The 24,314-nt window shown below is 39.7% G+C and overlaps 2 protein-coding genes across 6 annotated transcripts in view; both read right to left on the bottom strand.

Annotated features, from left to right (window-relative positions):
* Positions 1 to 703: 703 nt before the first annotated feature.
* On the bottom strand, positions 704 to 8,195 carry soat1 (sterol O-acyltransferase 1). The gene is made up of 16 exons (XM_026157926.1): positions 8,054 to 8,195; positions 7,400 to 7,551; positions 6,437 to 6,495; positions 5,630 to 5,778; positions 5,441 to 5,500; positions 5,223 to 5,330; positions 4,822 to 5,107; positions 4,596 to 4,674; positions 4,389 to 4,473; positions 4,240 to 4,285; positions 4,010 to 4,139; positions 3,790 to 3,887; positions 3,603 to 3,701; positions 2,181 to 2,316; positions 1,885 to 2,030; positions 704 to 1,770 (listed from the first exon to the last, which is right to left on the bottom strand). The coding sequence occupies exons 2-16, from the start codon at positions 7,548 to 7,550 to the stop codon at positions 1,705 to 1,707; spliced, it is 1,698 nt and encodes a 565-aa protein (XP_026013711.1). The 5' UTR covers position 7,551; positions 8,054 to 8,195; the 3' UTR covers positions 704 to 1,704.
* A 2,763-nt stretch (positions 8,196 to 10,958) lies between these two features.
* LOC113016533 (collagen alpha-1(I) chain) overlaps positions 10,959 to 24,314 on the bottom strand; it is a 33,253-nt gene continuing 19,897 nt past the window's right edge. For all 5 annotated transcript variants that reach the window (XM_026159427.1, XM_026159426.1, XM_026159429.1 and 2 more), the window contains 37 exons: positions 23,581 to 23,634; positions 23,276 to 23,329; positions 23,139 to 23,192; positions 22,892 to 22,945; positions 22,670 to 22,723; positions 22,530 to 22,574; positions 22,387 to 22,431; positions 21,458 to 21,565; positions 19,446 to 19,499; positions 19,244 to 19,297; positions 18,953 to 19,006; positions 18,741 to 18,848; positions 18,552 to 18,605; positions 18,324 to 18,431; positions 18,143 to 18,193; positions 17,246 to 17,299; positions 17,104 to 17,157; positions 16,923 to 16,985; positions 16,629 to 16,736; positions 16,445 to 16,498; positions 15,967 to 16,020; positions 15,814 to 15,867; positions 15,676 to 15,729; positions 15,495 to 15,548; positions 15,294 to 15,347; positions 15,149 to 15,202; positions 14,985 to 15,038; positions 14,849 to 14,902; positions 14,714 to 14,767; positions 14,559 to 14,576; positions 14,395 to 14,457; positions 14,117 to 14,242; positions 13,855 to 13,984; positions 13,673 to 13,779; positions 13,307 to 13,372; positions 13,014 to 13,223; positions 10,959 to 12,487 (listed from right to left, as the gene is read on the bottom strand). In XM_026159427.1, coding sequence (XP_026015212.1) covers positions 12,356 to 12,487; positions 13,014 to 13,223; positions 13,307 to 13,372; positions 13,673 to 13,779; positions 13,855 to 13,984; positions 14,117 to 14,242; positions 14,395 to 14,457; positions 14,559 to 14,576; positions 14,714 to 14,767; positions 14,849 to 14,902; positions 14,985 to 15,038; positions 15,149 to 15,202; positions 15,294 to 15,347; positions 15,495 to 15,548; positions 15,676 to 15,729; positions 15,814 to 15,867; positions 15,967 to 16,020; positions 16,445 to 16,498; positions 16,629 to 16,736; positions 16,923 to 16,985; positions 17,104 to 17,157; positions 17,246 to 17,299; positions 18,143 to 18,193; positions 18,324 to 18,431; positions 18,552 to 18,605; positions 18,741 to 18,848; positions 18,953 to 19,006; positions 19,244 to 19,297; positions 19,446 to 19,499; positions 21,458 to 21,565; positions 22,387 to 22,431; positions 22,530 to 22,574; positions 22,670 to 22,723; positions 22,892 to 22,945; positions 23,139 to 23,192; positions 23,276 to 23,329; positions 23,581 to 23,634 — 2,622 coding nt within the window. In that variant the 3' untranslated portion in view covers positions 10,959 to 12,355. The remainder of the gene's footprint in view (positions 12,488 to 13,013; positions 13,224 to 13,306; positions 13,373 to 13,672; positions 13,780 to 13,854; positions 13,985 to 14,116; positions 14,243 to 14,394; positions 14,458 to 14,558; positions 14,577 to 14,713; positions 14,768 to 14,848; positions 14,903 to 14,984; positions 15,039 to 15,148; positions 15,203 to 15,293; positions 15,348 to 15,494; positions 15,549 to 15,675; positions 15,730 to 15,813; positions 15,868 to 15,966; positions 16,021 to 16,444; positions 16,499 to 16,628; positions 16,737 to 16,922; positions 16,986 to 17,103; positions 17,158 to 17,245; positions 17,300 to 18,142; positions 18,194 to 18,323; positions 18,432 to 18,551; positions 18,606 to 18,740; positions 18,849 to 18,952; positions 19,007 to 19,243; positions 19,298 to 19,445; positions 19,500 to 21,457; positions 21,566 to 22,386; positions 22,432 to 22,529; positions 22,575 to 22,669; positions 22,724 to 22,891; positions 22,946 to 23,138; positions 23,193 to 23,275; positions 23,330 to 23,580; positions 23,635 to 24,314) is intronic.

Here is a 24,314-nt window from a genome sequence, read left to right as displayed (position 1 = left end):
TTTTCCACATGGGCTATTACATACACTTGAATAAAATGTGTAAATAAAATACTTTCATTTTATTTAAATTCTTCAGTTTGTACATGATGCGCAAAGAATGAATCAAAACTTTGTCTACAATCCAAAGATAGACATGATTCATAAAAATGTCACGTGACACGATACCCATGTCGATTCAATGCCAGAAGACATAACAATGAACACAAACACCACAGTAAGTAGGAAAAGCTCTGGTCCCCGAAAATAAACCTCTTATGCAAATAAACAGGATTTATACAATTTGGCCTTTCACTGTAATAAATATTCTATTTATTCATAAAATCGTAAAGGGATGAAGCTGTGTGAAAGCTTCCTGAAAATGTCTGCGTTATCTGTACGTATTAACAACAGTTTGCTTGTGATTATATTTGATTATTTTGGAAAAGAAATCTGGAAATCTCTCGCTAAAATGTGCAGAGATTAAAAATAAACGCTTTAAAACAGTGCCACCTTGTGGTCACTTTTTAGAAGAGCACATTCTATTGCTGGTTTAACTTTGTATGGCAGGCCTCATTCATACAAATAAACACAGTCATCATGCATTTCAATGTGTAACGACCGCTGATTCAAAATAATGCAAATAGTGCCTGAAACCCATTCAAAATTAAAAGCAGAAACCAAGTCTGACTAACCTGAAATGGCTTGAACAAAATGCATAACAGTGCACTTTAAATAACAATGTTTTAGCCCTTAGTGCTGATCAAGTGTCCTTCCAACCTCAGTGTTAAAACATTTTAGCAGCCAACTGCAAGTTTTACAGAAGTAGACATTTCTGAAATCACTGTGCAACACGGAACAAAACACATCACTTAACTATCCTCAGTGACAGTTATTGTATGTTCAAACCTGTTTAACTTAATCATTAATACGTCCACCAGTCACACAATATTAGTAGATCCATAAAGCTCCGCTTTCACACTTTACATTCGGTGCATGATCAAAATTTTTAGATTATAACTACAATTTTATGTATAAATACAATTATTGCATGTCCTGCTTCCAACTTGTGTCTTGATACATGAAAATCAACAGAAAAACGGGAAATGTGGAGCTTAGGTGCGTTTAACTCTGCACAGGTCCACTTCTTAGTGAGTGAAATGTCCCCACTGTTTTCCTCTTTAACTGACTGAAACATCAAGATTTTATACAAAACAGCAAACAGTGGCAGTCTTTTTCAAACTGACTCTTATTGGCACTGAAATAGATATCATTGATCCTGTGACACCGACTGTCCTTCAGTAGAGTAGCAACTGTAAACACTTGTTAAATATTAGACTTTACTGCATATGTGAATAATGTTTGTATTCAGCTGCTATGTCACTATTGCCACATTCATAATGGCACAAGGAGTGATTTCACAGTTTATCGAGGCAAAGGGGAATATGGAAACGTCAGAAGATTAAGGAACGAATAAAAATAAGAGTCCACGTGTTCTGTTGTGTGAACGATGATTTTGTTTTGGAGTTGATAACTTAAAACAAATAAGGCATCATTATAACTTTGCTGGCTTTTTTTTGGCAGAGACTTTTTCCATACATTCAAATAAACTATGAACCTTAAATAAAACAAAGTCCAGAAGTTGTGACAGTAGCAGACAGGCTGGTCTCATTTATACTGATCAGCAATAATCGTCGTCCCAGCAGCTCAGCTGTAGGTCACAGCCCATCAGAGTCTGTCATCAGGCCTCTCACAGCTCCAAGAGCGAGGCTTCAGTAGCTCAAAAAAGGAAGGCTGGAACAAAAATAACAATTAAAAGCTGAATTTGTGTCTACTCTCACTCTGAATAACTGAATTTCACTGCATCTTTGGAAAGAATATACATCATGTGATTTTTATAAGCAGTACCTCCTTCAGGGGACAGTAGCGCTGGGCATACCACTCCTGAGAGTACAGACAGATAATGACTCCCTGACCCAGGAACAGGGACGTCCACATGATTATGTTCCAGATGGGGCCTTTCCTTTTGTCATGCAAAATGAAGTTGAACATCACTGTGAGAGGACAAAGAGAGAAGATAATGAAAAACTGACATACAGATTTAACTTGACTGGGTTTACGTGGCCCAGACATGATACCACAATCATCTGATGCAGTACAACTCAAGTAATATCATTTTTATTAAAGGCGACAAAGTCTCTTACTTCCAAAGCACATGAAGAGGCAGAAGAGCACAGGGTAGAAGAAACCAAAGCAAATTGCAAGAATGTACTCATGAACCACTGCAGACACTGTAAACACGAACAGCATGGCGGCTGGTCGGCAGCGCTTCTGAGAGATCTGGAAACAGAGACATGAACACAAATGTTAAAAAAACAAAACGCACAATCCACTTTAAGTTTGAAAGTTTTTTAAAGTACAGCGTGTAAAGTTCTCACTGCTGGATGCCACTGGATTACAGACTGCAGTCTGAGTTTATATAAGCTCTGACGATTGCTGTTCGACAAACATGTTTTAGTCAGTCACTGGACTTTGTTAGTGAATAAACTCAGAATGCAATCCAACTGTTTAACAGAGGCAAAGTCAGATTTTTAGGACACTTTAGCTCAAGACTACCTGGCATAATGTCAACCTATAAATAGGGATGGGTATCGTTTAGGTTTTATCCGATAACGGTGCCAAATTTCATCAGATTCGAGGAGTTACCTCCTTTGCACAGCATCAGCTTAAAGCACTTGTTGCTGGCTGCTGAGTTTGCATCTTTTGCTGTGAAGTACAGCCAGACTTTTGACCGCTTCGCCTTGGGCATTTTTAATCTGTAGCTCTGCTCTAAAAGAACCTACGTACCTGGGCCCGCCTACTATCCTTGGAAAGGTAAAATGATTGGCTGGAATTCAAAGTGTGTTACATCTCAGGGAAAAAAAGCACCAAAATGTGCGCTGCTTTTCGGTCTGGTTACTACCGTTTATGTCGGTACCCATCCCTACCTATAAACAGCTGCTTGAGGTTTAGCCAGGATGAATATATGTGTAATCTGCTGACAATAAGAAATTTCACCAATAAACAAGCATGTTTATTCCCCGTTGTTTGACAATTTAAAAATATGCCGGTGGGTGGCGTCTCTTTCCTTCGCGCTTTTGTTTCTTTGGTGAAGGGAACGCCACAGATATGATGTCTGAAGGTGCGTACATGAATTTACATCCATGGCACACAAACGCCAGAGACTTTTATGCATGTGGCCATCCTCTAACCGCATATGTAAAACACGATTATTCAGAAGGGAGACGTCTTTCCCAACCATTGTATTCAAATACTGTGAGGGAACATGGCAGCTTCCACAAACCACAAATCCACCATTATGCACTTTTAATACATTAACTGACAGTTTATGAGAATGCATCAGTTTATTGGAAGACATAATTACACACTAATCCATGTATATTTATGAGTACAGTGTCCTTTCCATCTCTGCTAAATAAACTCAGTAAATTACTGACTCCACTTACATTAGCATTAATTTATTTCAGACATTTTTGAACAAGCTGCAAACTTATGAAGACTGCTGGTGCATTTTTACAATTGTGTGCTTTTACAGTCTCTGCTGCATCAACAGAAGAGCCACTTACCCACAGGAAGTCCCGGTAAACGTAGTAGTACAGCCAATCATGGACAACTACATTCCAAGTGCGATAGTAATTGGCAAAAGAGGTCGAATTCCACCAATCCTGTAACGTGTAGTCAAAATCACACGAGTCAAACACTGAGCACAAAGAAGATTTAGTCCAAATTTTAAAACGAGGGTAAAACAAGTACCTTGTAAAACATTCTGTCGGCAAACCGAAGCATCTCAGCAAAAGCATTGAGCCAACAGTGGAGGAAGGCAAAGAATCCCAGGAAGAGGACCAGCACCCCTGCCAAAAACACATGACTGGTCAACAAACAGCAATAACACATCTCTCGCCTTCAAATATGAGAAAAGATAAAATCAAAAATAAAACATGAGGTTTTCACAAAAGTTTGTTTCTAATCTTACCTGGTAAGATTGAGTTAAAGACACAGAGAACCATGGCTCGCAGATCAAACAGCTGCAGACTGATGCTGCGAAACTGAGGTATGCACAGCCGCACAAACACGTAATAGGCATAAAACAGACAGCCAAGTACCTGTGGAGTGGGAGTGGTCAAGAAAGTAAATGTAATTTAAAAGTAATGAGCTGCTTGGACATTTAAGTGAAGTTGCTATAAATGTGTCAGAGGTTGGTACCTGAAGTAATTTTGAGACCACGTAGCCCCACCGAATCACCGGATTCCTGTAGTAGGCAAGAAAGGAAAGGGGCTTTTACAGCTCTACTGTAAAACAAAACAAAAAAAGGGTTCTATATATGCTCCATGAGAGAGAACAAAACACAGTACCTGGGGTACTTGTCTCTGTAGATGAGTGTGGGTGCAAACAGGAAGTAGAGATACTGAGAAACCTGAGGGACCACTGGACCAGGGCCTGCAGATGACAGTGAAAATATATGAACACAAACAAACAAACAAAAAGCCATCAGAGAGGAAAGGTGAGCACACCGTCTGATAATAAATGTAAATGGAAACCTGGTTGTATTCAAAAAGTACCATTTTTTTCTTTACACCATGCGAGGACTCTTGGTACATTCTCCCTGACAAATGAGTGAGCTTTCATCATTAGACGCACCTTAAATAGATACAAATAAAATAGATACAAATCAAAGAAGCTACATTTCAAAGGGCAGCCTTATGCATGTCAAGATATATGCAAAGACTCTTCACAAATGTAAACTAAGCCATTCTGATCAGAAGAGAGACTAGACTCTTCATCTACCTGTTCCAGGATGATGATGAAGCAGGACGCAGGCGGGAAACTGTTGGTCACCACCGTATAGGTGGGCAGGAATCCTAGACCCAGAGCTTGGTAGAGCAGGAATAAAGTGCCAAACAGCAAAGAATACAACCTGAGATGGCTGTGGGAGCCAGAGTGGCTCTGTGCCCACAGGTAGAACAGGGTGTAGGGAATAAACAGCACAGACAAAAACATGCAGATCCACGTGCACACCACCAGAGGGAACTGCCCAAAGGCATAGACCAGCAGATCAAACTCCAACACCAGTCTAAGGCAGAAGGAGAGAAAGCAATCATCAGTAGTCTATCAACAAAAGCAACAGAAATAGACAGTCAAATAACACAGAATCAAAAGAGAAACGATTCATAGCAGGTTTATATTACCTGCCTTCATCAATGAAATCTACCACAAGTGTACTGAGGATAAAAAGAATGAGCAGGGCAATGAACATGTGGTAGATGGTCCTGATGTGGTTCACCTCAAACAGCTCACTGTGAGGAAAAACAAAAGACTAAGTGAGGAACTGTGAAGTCAACAAACCATCTTTCAACAGCACCGTCGCAAACACGAGTGATAAAGTATCCAGACTGCATCAACTTACTCTAGGAGGGATCTGCGGCTTACAAACAGCTTTCCCTCACCGTGAGGAGGACGAAAGTGCCTGCAGAAAAACACAGTGATGAGCTGTCGTCTTTTTAACACGAGAGTGGGAAGTAGAAGGGCATTAGCATCTGCTGTAACCAAACGCCAGATGCAGCTTTTCATTTGGTAGCATAGTAAGCTGCAGTACCTGAGTTTGCTCCGCTCCTTGTCTGACATTGGAGGTGAAAATACAGCAGGTACCGGTGCGGGCTCCAGGCTGGTCGATTCCTCAATAAGACTGTCCATAAAATCATTGACCTGCGTGTCAAACTGACGCATCAGGTCACTCTTCAAGTACTGGGCAACAGAAAAGGACACGGAAATTGTTATTAAGTTACAAAATATAGAAAGTCTGTGCCAATAATTATTTTCTTTCTGTATATGCAAAATTAGTTTCTCACCTTACAGCTACTTTTAACGACTGATTTTACATATTATAAATATGCCCTCACCAAGAGTGGATTTACTGCACCGTTGACTGCATCTTAAATTCAAAACCAAGTTTGTGCACAAAAGCAACAGCTCTGCGTTATCATTATGACACATTCAGTGCCTTTTATCGCTGCATTTTAAACACACAGCAAGTGTGAAAAACATTAGAGACATAGCTTGCAGTGTTGTCCAGCGTCTAAGTGTGCGATGTTCTTATTCAACCTTTAAGAGGTCTGAATTGATCAGAATACTTGCTCAAGCATTTCAGGGGGGGGATCAGATGATGTTGATCATTCTAGCAAGGATTCACATTTGCATGGTTTAAATGATGAATGTAACAGAAGACATCAAATAAATAACCGCAGGGATGTCCTGGCCCAGGTTAATGACCAGAAATACATCAGCTGCAAGAAATCCACTATTGCTCACATTTCCTTAGTACACTTTTAAGTAAGCAATTTAAAAAAAGCCCGCCCCCAAAAAAAGACATGATGTTGAGTCATTTCTTAAAGAAACTACTAACCTCTGCTTTCTTTTTCAGTTGTAGTTTTTTGCTGATGACGTGTTCCACTTCAATCCTCCCTGAAATTGAATGAGACACACATATGTTAAAAAAAACAACAACCCCAAAACATATGTGTAATCTTCTTATTTTAAAATGTAGTTCTGATTTTTGGGCACAGCAATTAAATCAATCATGTCATCTGTACAAAACTTTCCTATCACTATCAGTAATAATATCTGTATTTTGACACTGAAAATGGCAGTAAAATAAATAAAACGGTATAATGTGGGTTTGGTTACTGTGTTGTAAAATGCTACAGTCTGTGACATAGCAGAAGTTACATCATACAAGTCTTCAGTCTCCAATCCAAAGTTGCAAAATCCAAAGGGAGACACACCTATGACAACATGCAACAAGTACAATCACATGTCCTGTGGCCAGAAAGCTAAGCAAATGCAATTAATTGTGGTCAAGGTTACTGTAGGTCATTAGGCTTTACAGCTGTCTGATGATGAATAGGTTTGTTTACTTTAACTGAGGTCAGGCACACAAATGACTTTAAGCACAGTAGCTTTCCACCCATCACGCAAGAAAAAGTCAACAATATAGCTGACGTTGTCACAAAGACGTGCATTGTATTATCATGCTTTGTGTTTAGCTCTTTCGTAGAAGCATACAAAGAACTAATATAGTCCCGAGGTAGGTGTCAGACCAGTATTTCATTTCTCACCTTTACATTTTGTCTTTACTGGATCATCATGACTAACTTGGGCGTCATTTGCCCGGGTTAAACAGAGATCACGATGATTGCTTAAGAGGAACTAATCACACATGAAACTTTCAGTTAGTCATACGTTTGACCCAAGAGGGGAAATTTACTGAAACGATGATTTTTGAGCTGTTGAGTCAACAGATTCACTGTATCAGAGGTCACTGCCCTCTCGGCTGGCCCCACTAATGAGGGAGTTGAGATTTTCTCACCATTGCTGGTGATGTGGTTGTCTTCACTGCTTTGCTGTCCTTTCCCCGGACTGAGCTCCCCATCCAAAGAGCTTTTCAAGTCAGGGAAGGTAGGCATCGTGGGAATGGCTCGGCTGCGGAGCCGGAGAATAGCGTCATCCTCGCTCTCCATCCTACGGAAGCAAATAGGTTAATCATTAAAACAAGGGAAAGAACCGGCGGCAGCTCTTGAACAAACGAGACAAGCCCTGAGAACACACAAGGAAGACAAGCTAGCACATCACTGCTGTGCCACCTAACATCGATGCTGATATTGACTGACAATACAAACCCAGTGGGCAAACACATCACTCTCACATGACACGGACACGCAGCTAGCACATGAGTTAGCTCCCGTCCAGCTGGCATCAAGCCTCAATGAGACAGGCAGCGGCTAATTCATGGAGCTCGCTGAACTAAATCGCTACCTGGGTTAATATCATACACCGCTAGCACTAACTCTGATACTAAATCTGCCTGTTGACGCTCGCGAATATTGTTAGCATGCAATACAAGCTTTACTAAAGCTAGTCAAACCAGCCAACTTGATGTTTTATCGTCCGCTCCTGCGGGACGGGTTGACCGACACTGACAGAAATGTAAAATTGCGGGCAGCACAATTTCCTGAATACCTACTCGTTTCAACCGCCAGGTCCTCTCTTCTCAAGCCTCTCTCTCTGACGTTAATGAGAGCGAACCCAGATGTGAAACTCCTCTAATCACCACAACCCGAGCAGCTGCTCACCTTCCCCATTCTATAAACACTACAGAAGATGAGCAGCACCCACGATTCTGATTGGTCGAAAGTCTCTCCTCCTTTTGACGTCACCGACGCTAAACTGCTGACCAGCGCGGTCAGACTCAAACGTCACCCGCTTCGTAAGAAATATTATTAAAAAAAACAAACAAAACGGTTATATTTGTAATGATTAACAAATAGATAAAACATAAATGGAGCGATGTATTCCTGCTGCAAGCTGAAATAATTTGTCTCGCAGTTTAATTAGATTCAAAATAAAAATCTTATTATAATAGATTATAATGTGTCTTTTCCCGAACTCCTCTTACACGCGTTAATCATTCTTTAACCAATGGTGTGCTACACTGTGAAGTACATAAATACACAGCAAGTATTACTGATACATTCAGCCTATAAAGACAGTTTATGTAGGGGAGAACATGTCATGAATTATGAGATGAATGTCATTAATATGGGGAATGTTTGAGGTATATTTTTATATATCAAAAAAACAAGAAACCAAACCCCGATTCATTTACCACAATTTAGTGTGCTGCATCCTAAACTTAAAGGATAGAAACAAAGTATTGGTCCTAATGCACTAGTATCGATACCAATGCCAGCGCTGGTATCGTGGTAAATTGACTGATTTAGCGTTTTTCTGTTCTCGTGGAGCACTCAGTGTTAGGGTTCCTGGGTCGGTGACCCAGTGTTTTGTGTTTCTGGTTATTTGATTTTGTTATTTTATTATATTCTAGCTTTGCTTTACGGGTTTTTCTTAGTTAAGGTCCTCTGGGTGGGGTTTGGTTAGAGTTTTAGTGTTTTGGTTTTCTGTCTGTGTTCCTTTGTTGCTGTCTCCCCTGTCTGCTGTATTTCCACGTCCAGTCAGTGTCTGTGTCTGCCCTGGTCCCACGTCTCTGTTCCCTTTGTTTTAGTGCTTGCCTGTGAGTCTGTGTTATGTTTCCTGTTTTACTTTGGAAGTCCATGTCTGATGTTTATGTGTCTGGTTTTGCTTCCCCTGGTCTCGTTAGGCCTGATTTGCCCCGGCTGTGTTTCCCTCCTGTTATTCATTCCCTGATTGCTCCCTCTGTGTATTTAAGCCCTGTGTTTCTCTGTGTCCATGTCGCGATCTACCGTTTATTTTGCTGTGTGTTTTGCCAGTCCACCGGTGTTAGTTTATTTTGAGTTTTTTCCAGTTATGTTATGTTTGCGTTCAGCATTAAAGCTGTTTTGGTTTAGGTTTGTCTCTGGAGTCTGCATCTTGGGTCCTATCCCTGTCCGCACACAGCCACCACCTAACACTCAGAGGGCTTTATACAACATGCCGCATTCACCCATTCATATCTTCTATGCTTCAAAGCTAACATTCACACACATTTAGTATCTTGCCCAAGGATACTAAATGTGTGGCATGCTGGGGGAGCCAGGGATTGAACCACTAACCTTCCAATCAGTAGATAATATTTGGATCCACCCACCTGTAGACAAAACTCATTATATGGATCATATATATAAACTGCCCGGGGTAGCAGGATTATAAAATTAACCATCGGGATTTCTTTTTCTAACACTCAAATCCTTAAAAAAAATTATGTGTGGTAGCTGATCTCAGAACAAACGGCGACATTACCTGTACGATGCTGTCTGTAAATACATTTAGCAGCTACTTTTAGTGCAGTGGCATTCCCGGGGTCACTGGGATGTGCTGTCATGCATAGCTGTAAATAAGTGTTCATCAAACAGTGACGATAATTGTAGGTCTGACTGATTGTATTGTCTTAAACAACGAATATGTAGCTTGCAAAGAAGAAGAAGAAATATATGTATTTGTTATTTATTTCTTTGGTGTTTCTGAACAGCTGTTCTTGCTGCTTGGCTGTATAGGTCTGCTGTTATATAATGAACATGAAAAGAACTTAACTTAATAGACATGTTATTGGTCTTTTTTGTTTTTTTCATTTTAAAGTCAGCAAGTACAACAAGCCTTCAATGATGCCATCCATAAAATGACTTAAAAAAAAATATACTTCAGCCTTTGAAGATGACCATATCCTAACACACTAGAGGTGTGGCAGTCTTTGTGTGGGACAATGCAGGTTAAAGCTCTGGCATTGATCATTTGAAAGTCAAATATACTGTATTGTATTTCAGTGCAGTTTTCCTAACTTATAAATACACTAACAAATGAAGAGAAATTGTAAGCTAAAGCTTGTTTTTATTGTAAAATGTAACCTAATCTGTTCCCTTTGTCCTTCCCTTCCATTTGCCAACAAGCCAAACCTGTAGCTGTCTGGTAATCACCAGGTTTCATTAATGAAAAAACAATTCTGTGAATTAAAATAAAATATGAATATAGGAAACAACTCTAGTTTTAGTATTGATCAATTTGGTAAGTATTGCCCGATGAGGTTTTTGATGGATGTGTTAATTGAGACTTTGGATGTCTACAGGACTGTGAATCACCTGCTTTCAAAAAGTTCTGTTTTTATTTTAATAGCAACTGATTTTCCTAAATCTGGCCTCTAATATTTGCCCTAAATACGGTAATACAAAGAAATATTATTAGTAATTCTAACAGTCTTAAAACGTAAACTAAAACTAAACATTTTCAAACAATAAACAATACAATGAAACAAGAAAACCTATGTTTGTTGAATTAAAAAGAAATTGTCAAAACAAAATAAAAACTGATCAAAAAACAAAAACTATACAAATTCTGACAGTGGATAAGAATGCGGTGCAGTCTAACATAAAGTGAGACGTCTGGTCACTCATCCACCTTTTCAAGTCATGTTTGTTGGTATTTTGCTTTAATGGTTCTTATTTCTCTCCAGAAATACAAAATATCCACACAGTAAACCCACCACACCTTTCGTTATGTACCATGAATCAAAACATATTTCTAGGAAGAATAGGCTGTTTTTTAGGAGAAACGTTTACAATCAGACAGAAGCATGGTTTATCAGTATGTTATTTTTACTATTTTTATGCTACATGTTTTTATTTTTTATCACACTCCACATCTTTACACTAAGTTCACAAGCCTAAACAAGCAAAGATATGCTAAGTTATAAAGACATTTCATGGGAAATATTCACAAGATTTTGTTTTGTAAATTACTGCCCCATTCAGTTTTGGAGCCTCTAAGTAGAGCGTGACATGCTGTCAAACCTTCATATAACTGGTCTCATGAGCCTACTGTGGCAAAACAGTTAATTTCAAAGAGACAACAAGACATTCACTGTATCAGACATCATAGGGATGGTGCATATAACCATGGATCTTCCTGTGGTCTGTGATTAAGTCAGTCCAAAGGCTCAAGAGTGAATTAGGACACTGAGAATGGAAGAATTTCCCAACAGGCTTGTTATAAAAGACATGTTGTGTCTCTCTATGGTGAACCCAGCCAGAGTCAGCTGCCATACTCCAGCCACTCTTTCTTCTCCCAAGAATATTAAAATTTGTTGACATCACTGCACTCGGATGGTTGAGAAGATGCAAACCTGTTCACAAACCAGTGCTTCTACAATACTGGGAACGTAGGAATGTGGCACTAGGCCTAGAAAACATCAACAAGTTTTTACTTTGTAACTATTTGAGGATTACCCCTTACTGTGTGATGTGCGCAGGCTCAGTACAAACAAAACAACGGGCTCTGTTTCATTCAGAGCCATTGTTTTATTTTGATAGTGCGGGACGACATTCCCCTGAGTTGAGGACAAAGTAAAAAACGAAGACTTTTAGTGTAAATACAAAGTTATAAGTCAAACTGAACTGAACATTTGATGCTACATTTTCATAACAAAAATGTTTCATATGTCAAAAATCTAACAATTTTACAATTGAATAAATATACAGCAAAATACAAAACTGAGCACTTTTATTTGATTATTCATTTCAAATATACATATTTTATATTATTCCAGCTTTCTGGATGATAGGAAGCTGGAATAATAGTCTTTTTTCCCACCTTGGCTCATGTGGTGACTCATATGATCAGTATTGGGTTAGCAACCTTCAGGACTTACTCCACACAGGACACCCACCACTGGGGTTTATTTCCTGGGAGTCTCCACCAGTTGCTTTAAGAACCGAAGAAGCGTATTGGATGTGATGTGAAACGTCTTCACAATCCTAAAGACGTCCAGCTGCCTTCTTTCTTGAGCTCTTGAGACTTTCATCGCACACAGACACACCGGTCACAAGAAGCAGACGGGTCCCAATGCCACAGAGATCTCAGAGACAAGCTTGGAGACACTGCTCGTCTCTACACCCAGATGTCTGACAGGAAGTAATTCCATATCTCCTTGAACCCTGACAAACAGCTCCAGCTGGAGAAGCAGCAGACAAAAAGCAAACACAAGGAGATATGTTCAGTTTGTTCTTCCTGGATTCATAACTAATTCCAGAGACTAGACCCTTGTGCATGGCGAGGGAAATGATTTTTAGCAGCTGTATGGTATCTCTGAGCAATCTCAAGTCTAATATTGTTTTATTAAATCTCCTTTATTCCCATAACTATAAAACGTGTGCAATTTACCTTGTAAGGCTATCGTACAAAAGCTGAAATTAAAAAGTTCTCATAGTTCAGACAGTGTTTGATTTATTTGTACCGCCACATGACTTATTTATCTTTTGGAGACTGGTGTTTCCTTTCATAAATTTCCATCACAATAAAAGGACTCTGATCTGACACAAATGTGATGCATGGTTCCTGAAAGTAATCGATTCCACTTCTTTTTCTCAGACGCCTTATGTACAACAATGTAAAACGAATGTGTTGTTTGTATTACAGTCACAGTTATAGAAAGATGCTGGCAACGCCCCCAAAAACTGTCACAAATCGTTTAGTCTTACCTCAGAGTGTTTTCTGGACACTGTGACAAAGTGTGAATCGATTTCTTTGCCAGAGTCTCCCAGTAAGTGGATAATCTGACTGGCTAAATCATCTGTGGCAGCAGTACTCGTCTGGTTTTCTGTACAGCTGAGAGTGATGTGCTGGAAAGATGAGTGGCTGTGTAACCGCAGAAACTTTAGCTGGACAGCTTCCACACCAGGGTAATCAAACTATCAGAAAGAGCATTAATGTTAGAAAGCACATCTAGAAATAATAGTTTCCTGAATCTAGCCACATATTATTTAATACTTACTTTTTGGTGGTGAGTAAACCTCTCCACATATGTCCTCATCATTTCTGGGTCCCTCCATATTTGAATCTAAACAGTGGGATATGATGTATATTTTTGAAGCCATTCATAAAAACACAAGATTTTTGTAGTAGCATTAATCAGAGAAGAAACACACACACACACACACACACACACACACACACACACACACACACACACACACACACACACACACACACACACGTTACTTTTTCCTTCAATAATCTGACATAAATGCAGTCCAAACTATCTACAAACATTCTCAAGTTCCATGTTTTGTAGCTGATATTGTGATAATGAAGTTAGTTCTTTGATAACGTTAAGCTTCACAGGTGAAAATGACTGAACCTTTGAGTAAAGAGGTTCTATGCAGGTTGCTCCACCTCCTGTGAAGTTACAGAAGACCTTCAAGGCATCACAGGGACAGCCTTGGTTCGGGTCCATGTAAAAGTAACCTGAAAAAAAAAGTTGAATGGAACGTACTGAAATATATAAGGGAAAACGTAATAAAACAGTCATCAGATACTCACCATCATTTAGATGTGGACGTATGAGTCTCAGCTCATGGCAGGTGGTTCCAGGATCATCTCTGGTGCCCAGGGGCCAGCTGAAGAACTCTGCTTCATCTTCTTGAGACCATCTCCTTGTCACTTCCCTGGGCTACAGGAAAACAGTGTTCAGCATTCACTCAGTCGGCTTAACATGTTTTACTTTTAAAGCTAGACTGCAGAGCAAATGAGGACATTCTGTGACTGTATATAATGTGCACGGAATAAGAAAGCTTGCACCAACTTTTTCTTGCCCTTCGCTTTGCTTCGGGAGGCCGGGGCTTTGCTTTGAACTCTGTGCAGTTTGAAAACTATATTTTTTAACAGGTCTTTGCTTAGGCTTCCATTTGCCAGGGGCTCCTGGTTTTCCCTGTGAAAGGCATGGCATGATGCAAACTTTCAGGATATTCGGAGAAATGGATCAAGCTTTACATACATCTCAAAACAATCTAGCATGTTGCATTTGTGTTCAGCGATCAGGTCCAAAGCTTCTTCGCTTATATTGTGTTTGCAAACTCTTACTTGAGGTCCCGGCTTGCCCTTCGTTCCCTTTGGACCTCTCCTTCCTCGGACACCTTTCATTCCCTGTAGTGACCCAAACACAATTCAGCAATGAACAACATTGAATTAAAATTGACTAATGCTAAGACTTAAACATTTATAGAAATACAAAGTCAGTCACCCACTTTCACTCCAAGGTGGCCCTGTAACAGAGACGAGTGTATCAAACAAAGTTTTTAGGTTACAACATGACAATTTTTAAAATATTATTCAGTAAAACTTCACTAATCAAGATATTTTAGTAAGTCATTACAAAAAACTGAACATCAAAGCAACTTACAGGGATTCCTGAGAAGCCTTCCTGCCCGGCTGGACCACGAGGACCAGTGTCCCCCTGTAGTAAATGGTTAATTGATTATTTATTGGATACAAATAATTAAAAACAATGCAATAATGGGAGTAAAGTGTGACTGACCTGTTTCCCCTTATCACCCTTTTCACCTTTAAATCCCTGCAAACCAGGATTCCCCTGATATAGAAGTCAGACATGTGGTAGATTAATCCAAAATCCACCTTTAAAGCATTTTATATTTAAATTGACTGCAATTCACCTTTAATCCAGGTGGACCTATTGGTCCACGTATCCCTGTATCACCTGGGAGACCCTTTGTAGAAAGAAAAGAAATTAAAGGAGTTACAAATACACAAATATATGTTAGATGAGATTCTGACATATTGAATGAATATATGCACAAAATATGTAACTGACTCTTACCTTCGTGCCAAGACTTCCAGATTCACCTTTCTCTCCTCTCAGCCCTGGAATACCCTGAACCAACAGCAACAGATGATGCAAATGTTCACACTAACAGGGGTAAGGTTTTTATTAGCGATCACGTTCTGCTCTCTAATCATTTTACCTTTGGCCCAATTGGTCCAGGAGGCCCACGTGTTCCTTTTAGACCCCTCGTACCCTGAGATATTTAAAAAGACCTTAGTAAGAAACATTTCAACAATGCATTACATCAAACAAAATAAAAAAGACAAATTTATAAGCACCACTATGCTATAATATTAACGTGCTTATAATAGTCACCTGAAATGTATAAATGATTGCTTACCTTAACCCCCCCTTCTCCAGCGTTTCCCTTAATCCCAGGAGATCCAGGTTTTCCCTGCAAGGTATGCATGTATTTAATACCACATAATGCAATAATCTGTAAGAAAAGCTTAGCTGCAAAAGACTTATTCCATTTGTAATTGTGCAGATTTGCATGTCATTCATTTCCTTAGTGAAATTACCGTCTTGCCAGGCCTGCCTGGTGTTCCAGGAGCTCCTCTGTGACCAACGTCACCCTATGAAGTTAGCAGGGGAAAAAGAAATTAATAAAAAATTGTGAAATGTGTTAAAATCAATTTTAGTAAGGCAAACTTTCTTACCGGATCTCCCTCATTACCCTGAACTCCCAGCAACCCATCCAGACCGCTCAGTCCCTGAGAATATGATCGCAAAAACGAGAAAAGACGATCAAACGAAATGAGCATTGTTGGTGTTTCGTGTTAAGAATTGCATTTGTTAGTTGGGATGCTTACAGGTTTTCCAGGTGGTCCAGCAGGTCCTGACCTCCCCGGCAGGCCTTCAGGTCCCTACAAAAGAGACAAGAAACTTCACCGGATGAAATCAAGGCCAAAACCGCTTAACCTTTACTGTTAACACTCATTGTTTATTATTTAATTCAGAGTGAATCATTAATTAGGCTTTACAGAAGACTGAATAATTAATCTGTGTTTATCAGACACCCAGTGCAAGTAAGTAAAGTTTATTTAGTGCTTTTCACTGACATAACAGTCACAAAGTGTTGAACAACAATTAAGACACCAGATAATCATGTTAAAACAGATTAAAAAATAGCATCAAATTGGTAAGACAGCATAATACACACCCAGTGCACGTGGGATTTATACTATCCGTAAATGTTGAAATAAACTATATTTCATAATAGTCACAGTAACTAATCTTGTAACTCCAGTCTGAGATGTGAAGGGACACTCGGCTTAAAACAAAACTCACAATTTGCCCAGCAGCTCCTTGTGTCCCTTTACTTCCTGGCTCACCACCTTTTCCCTTCAAAATGAATTCAGTGACATGAAAGTTGCATGAAGCAGGTTAAAAGTACCTTCACTATGATAGCTTTATTTAAGGGAATTAAGAAACTGCTTTAGAGTTACATGTTTGAGCCACGCTTTCTTCTTACCTTTGGTCCCTGGATTCCTTTAGTTCCTGGAGGACCAGGAGGGCCACCAGGTCCAGTTCGACCTTTAGGACCTGGAGAGCCTATGACCCCCATCTTCCCCATTGTACCCTAAAATCACAGTGAAATATACTCAGAAATTTCTAGAATCACACTATAATAGCAACAGCATAGTATAGAAATGTAATTTTTGGAATTGAAATATGTCAGATGATCCGGTAAGATCATTTAGTCATTTATGGCACTTACTATTAAGTATTAAAACTGCAATTTAAATGCTTAAGAATGCTCTCTTACCAGTCTCACCACTTTCCCTCGTGTTCCAGACTCGCCTTTTACGCCTTTCATACCTCTGATGCCCTGGGAAACAAAGACAGTTATGCAGACACATGGCCTCACTGTGTTTGCACACATGATATTAAATATGCTTGACCATATTTATTATGGCCACAGAGTGAAACAAATAATGAAATCTAACCACGTCTCCCCGAATGCCTGGAAGACCCAGCATACCCTTTTCACCAAGACTGCCCTGAATTATAGAAAAACCAACAGAGACAGTTAAAAACCAGTGAAATGTTTTAGCTGGACAGTTAACATGTGTGAAAGGTACAGTATACCTTTGCTCCAGGCACTCCACCTTTACCTTCAGCACCTCTCTTGCCAGGTAATCCCTAAAAACAGACACATAATGTATAAATAACTTACATATCACTGAAACAACTAAACCTTTTTTTTCACATTCAGGCCTAAATTAAGTTATATATTTTAAATATGCTCCACAACACGTCACTGTTGCCTATCCACAGCACGTTATTAGGTCCACCTGTTCAAATGACACCTGCTGAAGTTCACACTGAGCATCAGAATGGGGAACAAAGGGGGTTTAAATGACTTTGAGAACAGCTGGTGACTCAGACTGGTTGATCTGAGTCTTGTCCCCTTCAGTCCGGGTCGTAGCTCGAGCCCATGACATTGTGCTAGAGGTCAGCGGCGCATCAGGGGAGACTGTTTCGAGCCGATAGCAAGACAGGCACTAACTTAAATAATCACTTGTTACAACAAGGTATGCAAAAGAGCATCTCTAAATGCAAATGGGCTACGGCAGCACGAGCTTACACCAGGTGACACTTCTAGAAGCTAAGAACTGGAAACTGAAGCTATAGTTTGCATGCGATCCCCAAAATTGGACAGTAACTGAATTCAAATGAAGAAGAGTCACGTCATGGATGTCCAGCCAGCAGATCTGCTATCATGTTAATGTCAATATATGTTTCCAGCACCTTGGTGAATCTATGCTACAATCATAGCTGTTCTGAAAACAAAAGGGGGTTGATATTAGTACTTTAAGTGTACCTAATAATGTGTCCGGTGAGTGTGTGTGATTTAGTTAACATTTTTAACTCAAATTCAACACAAACACATCGAGGTGATACCAATATCGAACATTTAGTGCACATTTTAGCACACAGTCAGTATAATAATGGAAAGTTAATGTTAGGTAAAGTAAAACGTACAGCTGGTGACGGTCCAGTGGGTCCAGGAGGGCCCGTAGTACCAGGAGGACCCTGAAAGAAAAACAGATATAATGTTGTTCAGCAGCATTATAGTCAAACATGCATGTTCTGTAGAGACATATAGACACAGCACATGTTGTTAAGATGACTGAAGCAAACAGAGTCCCCCTCAGGTACTAACAGCGAGTCCCTGGAGCCCTTTCTGGCCTTTCGTTCCTGCTGCCCCAGTTTGGCCTCCAGCTCCAAATGGCCCACGAGTGCCTGATAAAGCCCTGGGGCCTGGCTCACCCTGTCAGTAAATCATCATTATCACTATCAGGTTTTCACTCAGACATTTTGTTTACAGGCAACACCAGTTCTCAGGTTTTCTTCATCATTGTTTCTACATGTATGAGTTAAAATGACTGACCTTGAGTCCTGGGGGCCCCTGCTGTCCTCTATCTCCGGGTGCACCCCTGTACCCCTGAGAAAATCACATGTAGTAAAGACAAGGCAGAGGCGATGCACAGTCTTCCTTATATTTGCTCTTTTTGAATTAATATCCCTGTATGGAAGTCAGTGGTGTTACAGTAAACTATACTTTAGGATTACTACATACCCGTTTCCCTTGTGGCCCCTTCGGTCCCTGTGAACCTTGGTTTCCTCTTTCACCCTCAGACCCCTTTGGTCCTTTCTGCCCAGGAGGTCCTGTGTTTCCCATAACACCCTGAAATCACAGTTTTATAAGTAACACAATTTTCACGAATGCTGCAGTAAACTGACAGCAAAATTAACCTTTATTCTTAATTTTGGGATTGATATTGGACTCACAGATAAGCCTTTTTGGCCGGCTGGCCCTTGAAATCCTTTCTGTCCGTTTGGACCCTAAAGACAAGAACAACGCTCAGTTTGTCCTGTTTCATGGGCTCATACTCCTGAAGTTACTCTAACAGTTATGATCTTCTAGGTCTTTCATTTTCCTTTGATTTTCTTTCTTTCTCTTGTATTATCTGTGCTTTCTGTACTCTTCGCATCTCTAGTTTTCTTACTTTAGGTTTTGTTAATTTTATGTTAAATGGAAATTGAAAACAGTTGAATCCATGACCAAGCTAATCAATCTACCTCCTCACCATCGAGACCAGCAACTCCCTCCTGCCCCACAGGTCCTCTGGATCCCTGAACACAGGACATGTAGAGACAAACAGAAGAAGAAGAACCGTCTTAAGTTACTTCAAATGACACAGCATTATTGACGTGCACTTGCATACAGCTTTTTCTGTATTTAAGTAGGCGATAAGATACTTAGAGAAGCTCAGAGGTTCACCTTATCTCCTTTTACACCGCCTGATCCAGATGGCCCCTGACTTCCATCTTTACCCTGCGTGTTAAGAAATTTAAGATAATAACAGGGAGATAATATAAAGAAACATCCTATCAAAAAAGGAAGACAGCTCCGTCTTAGTGAGCTCGCAGTTTGGTAGAGCAGGTTTTTCTACCAAATGTATTTTGAATTTTAATTTCAGGGGATGTATTTGCTTCATGTTCATTATACCAAATACTGCATAAATAATTGTTCTATAATTTGATGCACAACAAAGAATAAAGCAAAGATTATAATTCAACGTTACTATTGGTGCATCGAACTGCTCGGCATTAATGCCAAGGCATAATTTTAAAAAGCACCTTTCTGTCAGAGATATCTTGAAAATTAATATTATTAACAATATCTCACAAAAAACGGCGGCAAATTGCCTGTATTTGCCTGAACAACCATAATATTCAACCAAAAGTCGTCAAATTATAATGGTGACTCGGATCCATCTTGTCTTTTGAAAAGAGCAGGGTTAAAACCATGAAAATTAATCGTACATGCGTTGGCTTATCAAAGTTTTCGAATCAGTTCAAATGCGGTGTAAATAAACCCGACATCATCATCCTTCCAACAGGTCTGGTGACACCGGGCTCGACTTGGTCTGGTGACTGACCCAGAGAAACTAATTATGAGTTCATGGCAAACTGGAAAGAAAGAAAGTGTCTGTTCGCTCCCGAGTGTTTCTGCAGTTATCACAAGAGGACTGTTCATCCTGCAGTTAAGCAAAACTGCAGAGAGATTAGCATGAAGGCTTTGTGACCTTTCACGTGGCTGACAGTTGACTTGATGAACAAAGTGTGACTAATGATGTGTTCTGAGTCTGGGATTTTGGGTTTTTCTAGTTTTGTATTTTGGATTATTTTCCTTGTATCCCTGTTTATTCATGACTCTCTTATGTTTCCACATCTGGCTTCTTCTTCATCTTTGTATTTATGATTTGTAACTTGTGTCAATTTAGTCTTGCATCCTTTTCAGTTGTGGCTCTCTTCCTGTTTTATTTTGGTGACTGTTCTTCTCTGTATCCTTTGTCTTGGTTAACGTCCTCCACAGTCATTATCTTAGGCTACGTTCACACTGCAGGTCTTGATGCTCAATTCCGATTTTTTTGTCTGCTCGTTCACACTACAACTAAAATGCGACAGCAAACGCGCTCTAGTGTGAACGCTCAAAGCGGCCCGCATGTGCAAAAGAAGACGTCACACACAACGCGCTCTGTTTAGACCCAGAGCAAACAGTGTTGTTTGACTGATGGCCCTTAATATAAAGACTTCGGACTTTACGTTTCCCAATTTTTGCTTTAAGTTATTTTGTTATTTACATAATAATGTAAATAACCTAATAATGATCCTTATTGCTGCTTTAGAGGAGCGGTGCTTCAAAGGATAGCTGCAGATTTCTGTCAGAATCTGCAGGTTATGCAGAACAAATAAAATGTTCACGTTGTCTTCCCAACAGTTTCACTGGATGGCCAGGAAGCGTTCGCGATGTCTTCTCCGGCGCTGATAATTGGCGTCTGTCTTGTGTCAGTGACGTAAAAGACGGATTTAATGCGACATGACCATCAAACAGCAGTCGCTTTCTAAAACATCGGATTTGTATCGGATTCAGTACCACATACGAAAGTGACCCAGATCGGATTTGAAAATATCGGATTTGCGCCGTTCACACTGTCACACCATGATCGGATAGATGGGTCACATAGGGTCAAAAAAATCGGATTTGATGCGCTTTCGCCTGCAGTGTGAACGCAGCCTTAGTTAACCCCAGCTGTGTTCCTACTTGGTTTTTTATCTCCTCATTATGTAAAATGCCTGAGTTCTGTACACAGCCAACCTTGACAGTTATGTTGGACAGACTGACAGAGCTTCAGTTTGTGTATGAAATAAAACAATTAGGCTCCCAAACTTCTAATTATATTTGAAAACAAAAGCAAAACACCCCCCCAAAAAACAACAAAACCTTACAGAGTAACCTGTAACTCCAGGAGGACCAACTGGGCCTTGTGGACCTTGACCGCCTGGAAGACCACGGGACCCAACTTCACCCCATGGTCCAATGTTGCCGTGGATACCCTGTTGGATTAAAGTATGTTTAAAAAACAGAGAAAAAAGTTCATAGACTAAAAATATTTCTTGGTTTTATACAATCTGATTGAAGTCTGTTAGTTAAATACTCAAAGACGTTCACATGCTGTGTGTAGAAAACACACACAGCTGCAGTCATGTGAAAAACAAAGCCCACGCTCGGAGCTCGGAGTTTAAGAGTGAAGGTAGCAGCAAGCTGCTGCTCGTCAAATGCACTTGATTAATCAAGTGTGACCATCTCTATAGAAGCAGATGTTGGTCTGGAGCTTTCAGGTGTGTGCTAACAAATTAATGCCACAAATTTTTGAATTTTTTGAATGCAATACAAACAAATTGCAAGTCTGCATTTTGGGTCCTTTGCTGCCTCCCCGCACACAGACCATGACACAAATGGTACCAAACCTCAATGAATTGAAGCGACCTTAAAATAAAGTTCAAGAGAAGTTGGACAAAATTCCTCCACGACACGAGAAACTGAAAATTATACAGAAAACTATTACTTCAAGTTACTACTGCTAAAGGTGGTGGCACGTTATCACAGGACTGCACAGAGTCCAATGAAAAACGTTCTTTTCCACACACCTGCCTTCATCTAATTCTCTAATTAACTCACAAACCAATGCTGACGTGTAGAAACTCAAACCGCTGACCAATCAGTGCGTCCGACCTCCTGGGCTACAGCATTCTCACATTCTCAAACATCAAGACATTTACCACAATAAAATCAAAGGCATAAGTTGACCAAAAGAATGTGTAAACAAAGGACTGGATGAACGTTTTGTATGGACAAATAATTAAAATGATCTTACAGGAGCGCCTCTGTATCCCTGTGGTCCAGGCATGCCCATCTCTCCCTGGAGAATGACAAGAACTTGACTTTAGTAAGAAGTTAGAGAAACACTTATAAATAATGAACAGGCGATAGTAGAAAATAAGGGACTAATTCACTTACTCGGGGGCCTTGTATTCCTTTCGGTCCCTCCTCTCCTCTTGTACCCTTCACAGCACAAACGTTATCTTAGCATATGAGGAGCTAAATAACCGAGTGACTGATAAACCTGCTACTTAGTAATGAAGATGTGAGGCTCATACCTTAAATCCTTTACTTCCTGTTAGTCCGCTGGGGCCTTGTTTACCTACAACCCCCTAAAGGAAACATCAGGATTGGATTTTTTGGTCTGGCTATAAAGAAAGTACGACAAATTCCAGAAAGTCTACATTCATATATCATTGTTTGGGTTGAATTTTCAAGGCTTCATTATTTTCTTTCAACAAACACAGGAGTACTCTCCATACAGCTGCACAGTAACATACTCTCCTTCCTGGCTGTCCCGATGTCCCCTTCGTTCCTCTGCTGCCAGATTCTCCCTGGAAGTCGAATGACACAACGCTATGATCCTAACGTCACATAATTCACTGTGCTGAGTGATCACAGGACACTGTTGTAAAACTTTAGATCCTCATCTTAATAAATAAATGAATTCATTTATTACAGTCACTCCCATAGTCTCCAAAAATACTAACAATGTTTCATGAAGCAAGAATTTAAAAATTGCCTTACACTCTTTCCTACAGGGCCTTGGAATCCAGGAGGTCCTGTTTTTCCAGGCATTCCCTGTGGAAATGAGAACATGAGATAATAACTTGTCCCACTCCAGGATAAGCAAATGCAGCTGTCATATAACAGGACGAGCTCACTTTAGGTCCTGGAGGTCCGACCGCTCCATTCACTCCATTTGCACCAACAGGTCCCTGAAGCAAAGATCATATTAGTTCATCAAATATCTGTTACCCTGGTAATATTACTGCTCAAGTATCATTTCTGACAGATTAAATGTTAACTATTAACCTAAAGAAGAAAGGATCAAATCTGATTCTGGAACACTTAACCCATTTTGTTCTGTAGGAATAACAAACCCATAACAATAAATACATAAAAAGAAAAATAATTCCCATTAATAAGGGAGGCTTCTGTTCCAAACACAGCACATGGTTAGTCTTACCGAGGCTCCACGACTGCCATCCTGCCCCTTGTGGCCCAGATGACCTTTAAATCCCTGAAAAATGAAAGAAATGTCTCCTTTTTTCTATTTGTTTTTTCTAGTGTGAATAAAAAAAAGGAGTTAAAATTTACCATATATTTGAAATCCATATAAATACAATACAATTTTATTTATATAGCACGTTTAAAACCAGGGGGTACACCAAAGTGCTTCACAGTAAGGAACAATGGCAAATGATTACACTGAACAGTAAGTCATTAAAACAAAGTAAAATAGAGAAAATAGAGAACAAACAAAAGCATAAGTAAGTAGAGATCAGAGATGATTATGCAGAGAAATGAGTATCTGCAAAAACTCAAAATCTCAGCAAGTATATTTGTCTTATTTCTAGTCAAAATTATCTCATTACACTTAAAATAAGACAAAATCAGCTACAAAGCAACTTTCCAGTAAGATTCAGGAACTTGTTTCATTGGCAGATTTTTTCACTGAATACAAGATATTTTACCTTGAAATAAGTGAAAAAATCTGCCAATGAAACAAGTTCCTGAATCTTACTGGAACGTTGCTTTGTAGCTGACCAGATGATCATAAAGAACGGCTGGGAGTATAGAGACTGAGGAGGTATATAAATAGTGCCATCATCTGGATAGTAGCTTAAGCAGATGTCATGTGTGGTGGATAGATCAATTCTGTTTTAAAGCTATAAACATGTGTTTCTCTAATGTTTACAT

The sequence above is a fragment of the Astatotilapia calliptera genome, chromosome 23, assembly GCF_900246225.1.
Source record: "Astatotilapia calliptera chromosome 23, fAstCal1.2, whole genome shotgun sequence".
Lineage (NCBI taxonomy): Eukaryota > Metazoa > Chordata > Actinopteri > Cichliformes > Cichlidae > Astatotilapia > Astatotilapia calliptera.
Note: the sequence above shows the minus strand (reverse complement) of the source record. Positions and strands in the feature narration are given on the sequence as shown.

Bases quoted from the DNA above. Each gene is read 5' to 3' on its own strand.
- soat1 (XM_026157926.1), bottom strand. From the start codon at position 7,550: ATGGAGAGCGAGGATGACGCTATTCTCCGGCTCCGCAGCCGAGCCATT. The intron at 5,108-5,222 runs GTAATATAAACC...CTTCTGCCTTAG, and splicing joins GATTTCATTGATGAAGGCAG to ACTGGTGTTGGAGTTTGATC. The intron at 4,675-4,821 runs GTAGATGAAGAG...TATCTATTTAAG, and splicing joins TCATCATCATCCTGGAACAG to GTGCGTCTAATGATGAAAGC.